A 13,837-nucleotide genomic window follows, 5' to 3' on the forward strand; every position below is an offset into this window, starting at 1 on the left:
ATAACATTAGTTTGTGAAAATATGAAGCAAATCGGAGATGGTCAATCAGGAACATTTTCTGAAATCTGTTGATTTGAGGTGGATTTACCCAAATAAACCGATTTAGTTTTTTAACACTTCTTTTGTTTATTACATAATTCCATATACAGTCATCTGAAAAATTAAGTGCATCACATGGAAATTGTAGCTTTTTCTCAACACATTTAAAAAAGCAAACATTTCACTCTTGATAGAGCACCTACAGAAAAAGAAGAAGAGAAGAAGCAGCTTTTATTTGTCACATGTACACTCAAGCACAGTGAAATTCCTCCTCTGCATTTAACCCACCTCCTGTGGGTTCACCACCCACAGAGGTAGCAGTAGGGGTTTGGTGCAGTGTGGATTGGGTGGCAGTCGAAGGCAGGGGCCTCGACGACCTGACCCCCGGACACAGCGGCTGGCTGTTGGGACATGGAATGTCACTTCGCTGGGGGGGAAGGAGCCTGAGCTTGTGCGGGAGGTTGAGAGGTACCGGCTAGAGATAGTCGGGCTCACCTCCACGCACAGCTTGGGCTCTGGAACCCAGCTCCTCGAGAGGGGCTGGACTTTCCACTTCTCTGGAGTCGCCCATGGTGAGCGGCGGCGGGCTGGTGTGGGCTTCCTTATAGCTCCCCAGCTCAGCCGCCATGTGTTGGAGTTTACCCCAGTGAACGAGAGGGTCGCCTCTCTGCGCCTTCGGATTGGGGAGAGGGCTCTTGCTGTTGTTTGTGCCTACGGGCCAAATAGCAGTATAGAGTATCCGGCCTTCTTGGAGTCCCTGGGAGAGGTACTGAGGGGTGCTCAGACTGGGGACTCCATTGTGCTACTGGGGGACTTCAATGCTCACGTGGGCGATGACAGTGACACCTGGAGGGGCGTGGTTGGGAGGAACGGCCTCCCCGATCTGAACCCGAGTGGTGTTTTGTTATTGGACTTCTGTGCTAGTCACAGTTTGTCCATAACGAACACCATGTTCGAGCATAGGGGTGTCCATAAGTGCACGTGGCACCAGGACACCTTAGGTCGGAGGTCGATGATCGACTTTGTAGTCGTGTCATCTGATCTCCGACCCTATGTCTTGGACACTCGGGTGAAGAGAGGGGCTGAGTTGTCAACTGATCACCACCTGGTGGTGAGTTGGATCCGCTGGCGGAGGAGGAAGCTGGACAGACCTGGCAGGCCCAAACGTATGGTGAGGGTCTGCTGGGAACGTCTGGCCGAGCACTCTGTTGGGGAGGTCTTTAACTCCCACCTCCGGGAGAGCTTTTCCCAGCTTCCGAGGGAGGCGGGGGACATTGAGTCTGAGTGGACCATGTTCTCTACCTCCATTGTGGACGCAGCTGTTCGGAGCTGTGGCCGCAAGGTCTCCGGTGCCTGTCGTGGCGGCAATCCCCGAACCCGGTGGTGGACACCGGAAGTAAGGGATGCCGTCAAGCTGAAGAAGGAGTCCTATCGGGCCATGTTGACCTCCGGGACTCCTGAGGCAGCCGACGGGTATCGGCAGGCCAGGCGTGCTGCAGCTCGGGCAGTTGCGGAGGCAAAAACTCGGAACTGGGAGGAGTTCGGGGAGGCCATGGAGAAGGACTATCGGTCGGCCTCGAAGAAATTCTGGCAAACCGTCCGGCGCCTCAGGAGGGGGAAGCAGTACTCTGCCAACACTGTTTACAGTGCGGGTGGGGAGCTGTTGACCTCGACTGGGGACATTGTCGGGCGGTGGAAGGAATACTTTGAGGATCTCCTCAATCCCACCGTCATGTCTTCCACTGAGGAGACTGAGGCTGATGACTCAGAGGTGGACTCGTCCATTACCCAAGCCGAAGTCACTGAGGTGGTTTGCAAGCTCCTCGGTGGCAAGGCACCGGGGGTGGATGAGATCCGCCCTGAGTATCTCAAGTCTCTGGATGTTGTGGGGCTGTCTTGGTTGACACGCCTCTGCAACATCGCGTGGCGGTCGGGGACAGTGCCTCTGGAGTGGCAGACTGGGGTGGTGGTCCCTCTTTTTAAGAAAGGGGACCGGAGAGTGTGCTCCAATTATAGGGGAATCACACTTCTCAGCCTCCCAGGGAAAGTTTACTCCAGGGTACTGGAGAGGAGAATTCGACCGATAGTCGAACCTCGGATCCAGGAGGAACAATGCGGTTTTCGTCCTGGTCGCGGAACACTGGACCAGCTCTATACCCTTCATAGGGTGCTCGAGGGTTCATGGGAGTTTGCCCAACCAGTCCACATGTGCTTTGTGGATCTGGAGAAGGCATTCGACCGTGTCCCCCGTGGTATTCTGTGGGGGGTGCTTCGGGAGTATGGGGTTCGGGGCTCTTTGCTAAGGGCTGTCCGGTCCCTGTACGAACGGAGCAGGAGTCTGGTTCGCATTGCCGGCAGTAAGTCAGACCTGTTCCCAGTGCATGTTGGACTCCGTCAGGGCTGCCCTTTGTCACCGGTTCTGTTCATAATTTTTATGGACAGAATTTCTAGGCGCAGCCAGGGGCCGGAAGGAATCCTGTTTGGGAACCACAGGATTTCATCTCTGCTTTTTGCGGATGATGTTGTCCTGTTGGCTTCTTCAAACCAGGACCTTCAGCATGCACTGGGGCGGTTTGCAGTCGAGTGTGAAGCGGCTGGGATGAGAATCAGCACCTCCAAGTCCGAGGCCATGGTTCTCGACCGGAAAAGGGTGGCTTGCCCTCTCCAGGTTGGTGGAGAAGTCCTGCCTCAAGTGGAGGAGTTTAAGTATCTCGGGATCTTGTTCACGAGTGAGGGAAGGATGGAGCGTGAGATCGACAGGCGGATCGGTGCAGCCTCCGCAGTGATGCGGTCGCTTTACCGGTCCGTCGTGGTGAAGAAGGAGCTGAGCCAAAAGGCGAAGCTCTCAATTTACCGGTCGATCTACGTTCCGACTCTCACCTATGGTCATGAGCTTTGGGTAATGACAGAAAGAACAAGATCGCGGATACAAGCGGCTGAAATGAGTTTCCTTCGCAGGGTGGCTGGGCGCTCCCTTAGAGATAGGGTGAGAAGCACAGTCACTCGGGAGGAGCTCGGAGTAGAGCCGCTGCTCCTCCACATCGAGAGGAACCAGCTGAGGTGGCTCGGGCATCTTTTTCGGATGCCTCCTGGACGCCTCCCTGGGGAGGTGTTCCAGGCATGTCCCCCCGGGAGGAGGCCCCGGGGAAGACCCAGGACACGCTGGAGGGACTATGTCTCTCGGCTGGCCTGGGAACGCCTCGGTGTTCTTCCCGAGGAGCTGGCCGAGGTGTCTGGGGAAAGGGAAGTTTGGGCTTCCATGCTTAGACTGCTGCCTCCGCGACCCGGTCCTGGATAAGCGGAAGAAGACGAGACGAGACGAGACGAGGCATTTAACCCATCTGAAGCAGTGAACACACACACACACACACACACACACACACACACACACACACCCAGAGCAGTGGGCAGCTATGCTACAGTGCCCAGGGAGCAGTTGGGGTTAGGGGCCTTGCTCAAGGGCACTTCAGTGATCTACTCATTTGAATTAAGAATTTGATTCTTAAGACATGAGTAAAACATTTCTTTATCCTCAGCTAACGAGTTTAATGTCGGAGCATAGAGGCTCATAAGTGTACAGAAATTTTTCTTCCCTATTCTCACATGGAGTATCATAAGACAATCGTTTATGTCTGTGGGAAGAGAATCAAGACGTTATACAACATCATTTCTGATAGCAAACCCTACACTGGACTGTCTTTTCTCATTTGTAGGCTTACCAATCCAATAAAAAATATATCCACCCTCTACTTCCTCCAGCTGATCAGTATCGGCAAACCTAGTCTCCGAGAGTGCAGCAATGTTAATATTCTGATGAGATAGAACACGTGTAATTGTAGTAGTTTTTCACTTAGGGTTTCTTCTGTTGTCTTGTAATATTCACACATTCCAAGAAGCTATTTTCATGTTTGTTCCAGATAATTTAGTTTTGTATTTGATTTTGTGGGTGTATATTATGGATGCCCAGTCATTTGCACCAAATGACATGGTAGAACATCTCATCTCATTATCTCTAGCTGCTTTATCCTTCTACAGGGTCGCAGGCGAGCTGGAGCCTATCCCAGCTGACTACGGGCGAAAGGCGGGGTACACCCTGGACAAGTCGCCAGGTCATCACAGGGCTGACACATAGACACAGACAACCATTCACACCTACGCTCAATTTAGAGTCACCAGTTAACCTAACCTGCATGTCTTTGGACTGTGGGGGAAACCGGAGCACCCGGAGGAAACCCACGCGGACACGGGGAGAACATGCAAACTCCGCACAGAAAGGCCCTCGCCGGCCACGGGGCTCGAACCCAGGACCTTCTTGCTGTGAGGCGACAGCGCTAACCACTACACCACCGTGCCGCCCATGGTAGAACATGAGCAAACAATTTTTAGGTCGCATTTTCTTAACCCTCCTCGTACAGAGGAAAGCAGCGTCATGCTGAAAAGGGCTGCTTTGTCATAAAAGGAGGACTTGAATCTCACACTTGCTTGTAGGCGTTACAAGAGACGGCCATCTACCTTCCACCACCTACATATGTGCAAAGTTCATTCTAGGGACTGCCAGTGACATCCTCCACCTGTCCTTGTTGTAATCCCTTCATCGCCACAGGGTTTAAGAAGGAATGCTGCTTGGTTTGCCAAAGAACCTGCACAAGGATTAGTTTATAATGTGTAACTGCTTGTGCTGCACAGTACACACTCCATCCGAGCAGGGTAGCCTGTACTGGTGCACGGTATGCCACATGTCAGGTCCTAGTATGATCGCAGACACCACACACACACACACACACACACACACACACACTACATGCACCACTACGCAATTCAAGATTCTGCACTACAATCCTTCCCCATTCCAGATCAGCAGAGTAATAAATTAGTAATTTTAGTCAAAAATAAAATGCAAGAATTTTTCTCTCACCAAATTGTTTGGTCCTAGCAGCAGTGGTGAACTTCTTTTTTTCCCTTTTTAAAAAAAAATAATTTATCTTTTTTCCCCCTTTCTGTCTTCTTTGCCTCACTTGGTGTGTGGACTGCAAACACAGATCACCTCTAACCAGGAAAATAAATTCCCCACTGTGCATAGGATCCTGCCGACTACGCCAAAATGGCACGGTTCCGCTATCCCAACATTTTAGCTGTATTCAGCAGGTGGCACTGTGATCACCTCCACTTCTGGGTCGTTCCCAGCCAAAACAATACTCACTATGACATTGGTTTGTATAACGTTTCGCTGAAATAAGATAGAATTAATAAATTTTATTGACGTTTAACTGGAATCGACGCTTATAAAATGTTGTCAAACGTACAAATGCACGAATTATCGCCCATGCCACATCCATTATTGTGCTTAAGTTAGGGCTTGTGGTCTGGGTAACCGCGTAACTTTAGTGATCACTGATGATGGGGAAAAAAACAAATATATAATGATGGGGAATAATAATATAGATATACCATGTGGAATTTTGATCTAATTATACTTGTATGTTAAGCTCCAAAATCTATAGATCTACTCGGATATCAGTTGATTGGGGGCAGTGCATGTTAAACATGTTAGAGTGATATTTGCAGGATATTTATATATATTTTAAACAGTCAATGTGTGTCGAACAACCAAATAAGTTCTTAAGTGGGGCGTTACAATCTTTCATAACCCATCATTGATACATAACCAATACTGGTTGATATAAGCTTAAAACAGGGTCTGCACGTGTTTGTTTTCACCGATTACGGACCATCAAAGTATATTTGTATACACCACAAATGGGGGAATCCCTCGAGATTGCCTGCGGTTATGGAGAATGTGGAGAGAATGCATGGACATGCAAGTTCAATTAGTTGAAACAATCACAGCATTCAGTAATGCATGAGTCCTCGTGAGTTTTCAAACATTTCAAATTGTCAATCCCCAAATATTTGAGAAGTTGATGTCTAAATACGGGGCGGCACAGTGGTGTAGTGGTTAGCGCTGTCGCCTCACAGCAAGAAGGTCCGGGTTCGAGCCCCGTGGCTGGTGAGGGCCTTTCTGTGTGGAGTTTGCATGTTCTCCCCGTGTCCGCGTGGGTTTCCTCCGGGTGCTCCGGTTTCCCCCACAGTCCAAAGACATGCAGGTTAGGTTAACTGGTGACTCTAAATTGAGCGTAGGTGTGAATGTGAGTGTGAATGGTTGTCTGTGTCTATGTGTCAGCCCTGTGATGACCTGGCGACTTGTCCAGGGTGAACCCCGCCTTTCGCCCGTAGTCAGCTGGGATAGGCTCCAGCTTGCCTGCGACCCTGTAGAACAGGATAAAGCGGCTACAGATAATGAGATGAGATGAGATGTCTAAATACCAGCATAACATCCTAACTCTGGTTCATAGCCCAATTCCTAAAACCTACCCAATAATAATATCCCTCATATTCCTTGAAAACTTTCAATGTTTTGAGGATGTTTTGAGTTGGGAATATAAATTATGAGCCTCTTCAGTAAGTATATGTTAAAACACCAAACACCAATGCAAACAGAAATGAAATTGGACATGTCCATTTCCTGCAAATATCACTCTAATCAACTAATGTCAAGGAGTCCAGGGGTTACACTCACAGTGACAGAAATGATCAAATTGACGATTTAACAGACTATTTTCATCACGAAAAACATTTACTTGATGGCTCCGTATCTTTAAAATTTACAAGATGTTATTAAACTTAAAACAAACCACAATAAACCCTGAATAAACATTTTACTTTTGTTGGTTTGGGCTGTGCGGCGTTCACCGTTGTTGACATTGTTGAATGACCCAGTGACGCGCGCGCCACCTGTTGACTACTCCGCACATATCATAGCGGAACCGTGCCATTGTGGTGGAAAAAAGAAAAACACTCACTCGTTTGGATCCAAGCAGGGAAAAATAATCTTTATTGCTGGTTTCTCAATGCAAAAGAAATGCAGAAAAGAAAATGGTTCTGGGCACATGCCCCTCCCCTTCTTTACAATGGCATTTTATTTCTTTGTGAAATGTTCTTTTAAAACCATAACCCAATCAGAAGCAAGGATTTAAGTCAAGTTTATTTGTATAGCGCTTTTAACAATAAACATTGTCGCAAAGCAGCTTTACAGAATTTGAACGACTTAAAACATGAGCTAATTTTATCCCTAATCTATCCCCAATGATGAAGCCTGTGGCGACGGTGGCAAGGAAAAACTCCCTCAGACGCCATGAGGAAGAAACCTCGAGAGGAACCAGACTCAAAAGGGAACTCATCCCCATCTGGGCAACAACAGACAACATGACTACAACATTAACAGTCCTAACAAAGTCAGCTTCGTTGATGCTATAAACCCCCCACTGACAGAAACCCGAGCACAAAACCGTTCACGACAACCGTAGTCCCAAAGTCAGCAAGTCAACTGCAGTCCTAAAGTCAGCAAGTCAGCTGCAGTCCCCAGCCACAAAAGCACCACTGCAAGAGTCCAAAGCGTCCTCCAGGCGCAACCCCCAACTGTCCACATGGGGCCGCCCTCTACAGGAGTGATGCGATGAGACTCCAACCAGACACAGGGCACCAGAATGGATCAGGCAGGTCTGAGGAGCAGAAGAGGTTCAGCATCTCGATCCCAGGACCAACATGTAACTCAGAGGGACAGATTTGGGGGGGGGGGAGAAGAGAGAGAAAACACAGGTTGTTAGGTATGCCCAGTGTCACCTGAATAAGTAGGAACAGTATACATATTGCACTGAGTACAAGCAGGGACTCCGGCAACTAACTATGACAGCATAACTAAAAGGGGAGAGCCAGAAGGTAACACAGGCATAAAGGGGCCCCAGGACATAAAGCAGCAGCCACTACACCATCAACAAACTCGAGTGAGCAAGTGAGTGGGGACTGACAGCATCCATACATCCCAGTTTACCAAAACACTCTGTCTGACGACCCTACAGATCTACACCTTTACCTCATAAACACCATTAACACAAGGCTTGACTAAACAGATATGTTTTCAGCCGAGACTTAAACACTGAGACTGTGTCTGATTCCCGAACACTACTTGGAAGGCTGTTCCATAACTGTGGGGCTTTGTAAGAAAAGGCCCTGCCCCCTGATGTAGCCTTCACTATACGAGGTACCAGCAGATAGCCTGCACCTTTTGATCTAAGTAGGCGTGGCGGGTCATAGAGGAGCAGAAGTTCACTCAGGTACTGTGGTGCGAGACCATTCAGTGCTTTAAAGGTCAATAGTAGTATTTTATAATCAATATGAAATTTGATTGGAAGCCAATGCAGTGTGGATAAGACAGGGGTGATGTGGTCATATTTTCTATCTCTAGTAAGGACTCTTGCTGCTGCATTTTGAACTAACTGGAGCTTGTTTATGCACTTATTGGAACATCCAGACAGTAAGGCATTACAATAATCCAACCTGGAGGGAACGAAAGCATGAACTAGTTTTTCCGCATCATTTTAAGATTTAAACTCTTACCACAGAAGGAATTGTCCTTGCTCAACATGTATGTCTCTTTTAAGTATTCTTGCCTGCTTTTTACTGGACCCAAAGGGATTCACACCATCCTTTCCCCTCATGTTTCACACATATGCACATAGCATGAACCCATACCACGCGCGTGCACACACAGAGCACTGGATTCATGAACGGGTCATGAACCCCTAACACATACAGGGCTATACCTAAAATTCCATTACATTTTTATTCTGTGTTTTTAGTGTCTGATGGTGAGAGTGCAAGTCTTTATAGAACTGAACGGAATTGGTTCACAGACTGTTTTGATTTTTTGTGCCAAAATAAGATTATATATTACTGATGGTTTTAATGACTATATTTTGAAGTGTCTGAAGTGGGGAAGGAGGATCGCTCAGACCAACAACCATCAGGAAGACACAGTCCTGATCAGGACCGTCCAACCAGTATGTACACATCCTCAATACAATTAACATCTCATCTCATTATCTGTAGCCGCTTTATCCTGTTCTACAGGGTCGCAGGCGAGCTGGATCCTATCCCAGCTGACTACAGGCGAAAGGCGGGGTTCACCCTGGACAAGTCGCCAGGTCATCACAGGGCTGACACATAGACACAGACAACCATTCACACTCACATTCACACCTACGCTCAATTTAGAGTCACCAGTTAACCTAACCTGCATGTCTTTGGACTGTGGGGGAACCGGAGCACCCGGAGGAAACCCACGCGGACACGGGGAGAACATGCAAACTCCTCACAGAAAGGCCCTCGCCGGCCACGGGGCTCGAACCCGGACCTTCTTGCTGTGAGGCGACAGCGCTAACCACTACACCACCGTGCCGCCCTTACAATTAACATTTTTATACCTTTTATATCTGAACACAATGACATTCACAAACACACGGTTCATTAATAACACCATTCATGAGTGTGACAGTGATGACTGTAGACAGTAACAGTGACAGGACTGTACAGCAGTGTGAGCTTCAGCTCTCATAGGGCTGTTTGTCATGGTGTCAGTGTCCTGTAAGGCTACAGTGCACTCGGCAAATGAACACTGATCCTCTATATACTGACTACGTACATTTTAATTTATTTACTTCTGTTAAGCTCAAGGTGATTTTTCATCCATCCATTCTCAATAGCACTTATTTGTCAGGGTCGTGGGGGAAGCTCAACCCAATCCCAGCTAACTTTGGAGGGGAGGTGGGGTTCACCCTGGGCAGGTCACCAAACTATTGTAGAGCTACAAAGAGTTGAACAACCATCACACTCACATTCATACCTATGGACAATTTAGAGTAGAGATGATTTTAATAATCTGAATTATTTCCATAGATTAATTAGTTTAGTTAATTAATTAGTACAAAATAACGATTTTTAAAAAAAAAATCTAACTCAAGTTTTGAGGTTTGACAAATTCTTCTGTCTTCAGTGTCCACATTGAGGATGGTGCTGGTGGGGAAAACTGGAGCTGGGAAAAGTTCTTCAGGAAACACCATCCTGGGCAGGAAGGCCTTCAGAGCTGCCCAGAGTGGATCATCTATAACTAAAGAGTGCTGGAAGGAGACAGAGGAGGTTGCTGGAAGGCAGCTGGCCATGGTGGACACTCCTGGTCTTTTTGATGTAACTTACTCTGAAGCAGTCTTTAAAAAAGAGGTCGGGAAGTGCATTAACATGACGGCTCCAGGACCCCATGCCATCATACTGGTCATTCAGCCTGGTCCCTTCACCAAGGAGGAATGCCTCTCAGTGGAGAAGATTAGAGTTCTTTTTGGAGAAGAAGCAGATAAATACACTATGATCCTCTTTACACACAAGGATGAACTAACTGGAACCATTAAGGAACATCTGAATGAAGCTGGTGAGAAGCTCAACACCCTGATAAATGCATTTGGAGGGAGGTATCACGTGTTTGACAACACAAGAATGGATGATCGAACTCAGGTTCTGGAGTTCTTGGACAAAGTAGAAAGCATGGTGTCTGTAAACAGGGGTGAACACTATACTAACCCCATGTTTCTGAATGTGGAGGAAAAACTGAAGGAGACAGAGGAGAAGTTAAAGAAACAATACACAGAAAAAGAGAGAAAATTAACCTCTCAGTTCAATGGGGATATCAGAAAGTTTCAGGAGATGATTAAAAATCTAAAAGAATCAGAGCACAAAAAAGAGAAAGAGATTGAACAGTTGAAAGAGTTGATTAAAAAGAAGGATATAGAGCTGAATGAATACAAAAGATTTTACAAAAAAAAGTGTAGGAATGTGAGACTGGAGGCAGAACTGACAGAAGTTGATGAAAACATACCTACGACTGTGTCTGCCAAATTAAATCAACTTCGCATTTGAAAATATTTGAATTGATATGTTTTAAGTGATAAATGTGCTTGAGTACTAAAAATAATTTAACAAACTAGCTGGTACTTTTGTTGCATTTATTCTCAAGATGTATTAAACTTTTGTACTGATAGACAGCTCATATTAAGGTGTGTTTTTGTAAGCTAATTGTAGTTAGCTGATTAGAATTAGCTAGGTTAGAAAATATTCCCATTGCTCTTGTTAATGTTTATCAACATCATGTTTAATGTTTTTGTAGCTGAACAGTGTTGGGAGTAATACGTTACAAAAGTAACGAATTCTGTAATGCATTGCTTTTTGCAGTAACGCGGTAATGAAAGGCTTTACAGAAAAAATTTGGTAATATTTTACTTGGTACAAATGTCAGTAACGCGCGTTACAATGCATTTTTAACCTGGAATGAAGTGGTGGGGTTTTTTTCCTTCATACAAATTCGCCAAAATCACCGCGAGATCAGCAGAGGTGAAACGTCTACGCAAAATGTTTCACTTTTCCTTTAGGCTAGTCAGACAGAAGAGAGAGATGAGTGAACCTGCAGCTGATCTAATGTCGGATAGCACATTCTCCAGATGGGCACACGCCCATTACTTTAAGTTTGTGAAAAATAAGGATGTGAAGAACATCGTAGTCAAATGCACTTTGTGTGCTAAACCTAAAGAACGGTCCACTTCCCGAAATAGCACCAGTAATTTAACTAAGCATTTACAGAAGTGCCCAATGGAGTAACTTTGATTTTGACATTGGTGGGGACACAAAAGTGATCCAAGGCAGAACTTCCAAAAGGTGTTTTTTTTTCCATTAGCAATCATAATTTCATGTCATGCAGATCTTATAGGTTAACGAGGGCAGCCGTGGCCTAATGGTTAGGGAGTTGGTCTTTGGATCCCAGGGTTGTAAATATTGTTGTTGTTGTTGTTTTTTTTTAAATTCAATATCTGTATTGTTTGACATGGGGGGGGGTCTCAAAATTCACTGACTGCCTTATTGAGAAACTCAGGTGCTACTGGTGGCATTTTCTATTCTGTAATTAAGCTCAAATTTAGTTAAAATTATATTTAGATATATAATTTAGTGATTGCCTATTATAGCATGATTATGATTACATTAGTATTGCATTTGTAGTATACCCCCCATTTTTTCTTTTTGTTGCCCCTCCATTTTCCATATTATGTCTTTTTGTTGCCTGTTTCTGTGTTCGTAATGTGTGTTATGATTTTCACTGCAGATGTGCTTGTGACTTCTTTTATGTTCATGCTGCAGTTACCAATATTCGTCTGTATGTGGCAGTAAAGGACCATGGATTTGTTGTATCTAGCCTAGCCTAGTAGTAGTAGAAAGAGGTCTCTGTAAAACGGTGAACGCAGCAGACTCAGCAGCAGACACAGCGGCTGTCACGCTGTTGATTCTGAAATGCAAGTCGCACATCTGCATGGCCATGCAGTAGCCTACATCTGACTACTTACATTCTGTAAAACCGTTAGGTCTATAAATTTAACATTCATTCATCAAGGATATTATCTAACACCAAGTTACATTGCTCCAGCATTCCTTTTCTCTGCAGCTATGCAGTAGCCTAGCTCTGATGCGTCCTGTCACGTTGCTAAACCTGCCTAAGGAGCCGCAGCAATAGTTTTATGAAGGGTTTCCATACATCAAAAGGATTTTGTTGAGTTTTTAAAGCTCGACGGAAACCCTGCACTTACATTCTTGACTTTGAAGAAGAATGAACGAATGTCTCATTTCTTGGGAGGGGGGCTGTCATCCATGATACTCAAGTCAGCATGCGAGTCGTAGGGCAAGCATGCATGGACATCGAAGTCCAGCTCAATTTGTAGGCTGACGGAGAGTGGGGGGGGCGTGGGGTAGGTCAGGTGTGTACGTGTGAGATACGGGGGGTTGATGGGCGGGTAGTCACGGCTGCTGTGGGAAGTGTGCTGATTTTACAGCAGATGGAGTGACAGCTGGGATAGCCAACCATGCAAGTTAGCGAGAAACAGGTATGAATAACAGAAACAGAGAATGATATCTACGTTAGAGGGGGGATTATTAGCAGTGTCATACATTTAACCCTTTGTGTGCCATATAATCATTGCTCAGGTTAGGACATCGGTTTTATTGATTGTGATTACACAGTAGCGGCTGAATATTGGTAGGGACACGTCCCTAGCGTCCCTACCCAAAATTACGCCCTAGGAAGTGCCATAGTAACATGAAGTTAGCAAGGAAGCAAGCGGAGGATGAGAGTGGCGATAAAATCACAAAGCAGCCAAAATTAACGTTCTGCCGCTCTGAGATGCTCCTTCAGCCTCAGGAGGTGAGGAGACCTGTGGTGGAGTATGTTGTTGAAGATATGCTGACAGTTTGTTTACATTTTTGTCCTGTATAACTGAGTTTTTTTTCTGGTCGGAAGTCAGACTAAAGTGACTGAGCTGCCTTTCCTTCGAGGGCTAATAGGCCTTAGCACTTCAATATCAGTAAAAGCACTTTGATTTTGTTATTTCTAATTCTGTTTTTCGAAATGTGACTGGGTAGCCTCATATAGCTAATAGTCATTGTCTAGCTGTGATTTAAAAGGCTTGTGGGTTGTTTCTTTTTTCAGGCCAGTTCTATTGTAGGCTATGATTTGCCATAATATGTTCATTTTTGTTAAATTTCTGAAATGGAGTCATATCCCTTAGGGCTAATCTTTTTTTTTTTTTATGAAACATAAACTATGCTTAATGCTATAAACTTGGAAAACAATAAAGGCATAGAAATGCTAATTTTGTATCCTGTCATATCTTTAGACATTACAATACAATACAGTTCAATTAATGTTAATATGAATAGACCTAAAGTTACAGTATTTCTATCACAGTTTGCCAGACTTTGACCTTTTGTCTGTTCTTGCGATGATTGTTCCTTGTATTGTGCCATGAGCCATCACTGTGGCTATTATATTCTAGTGTTTTTAACCATAAGCCGAGCTCAGTCAGATACCACATCA

At 45.6% G+C, this 13,837-nt stretch overlaps 1 protein-coding gene across 2 annotated transcripts in view; it reads left to right on the top strand.

Annotated features, from left to right (window-relative positions):
* LOC132870477 (GTPase IMAP family member 7-like) overlaps nucleotides 1-13,591 on the top strand; it is a 29,581-nt gene extending 15,990 nt beyond the window's left edge. The window contains exons 3-4 of one of the 2 annotated variants that reach the window (XM_060904120.1): nucleotides 8,859-8,936; nucleotides 9,929-13,591. In XM_060904120.1, the coding sequence (XP_060760103.1) occupies nucleotides 8,859-8,936; nucleotides 9,929-10,842 (992 nt within the window). In that variant the 3' untranslated portion in view covers nucleotides 10,843-13,591. The remainder of the gene's footprint in view (nucleotides 1-8,858; nucleotides 8,937-9,928) is intronic. The other variant, XM_060904121.1, reaches the window with a different exon arrangement.
* The last annotated feature ends 246 nt before the right edge of the window (nucleotides 13,592-13,837 follow it).

Source organism: Neoarius graeffei, chromosome 22, assembly GCF_027579695.1.
Source record: "Neoarius graeffei isolate fNeoGra1 chromosome 22, fNeoGra1.pri, whole genome shotgun sequence".
Lineage (NCBI taxonomy): Eukaryota > Metazoa > Chordata > Actinopteri > Siluriformes > Ariidae > Neoarius > Neoarius graeffei.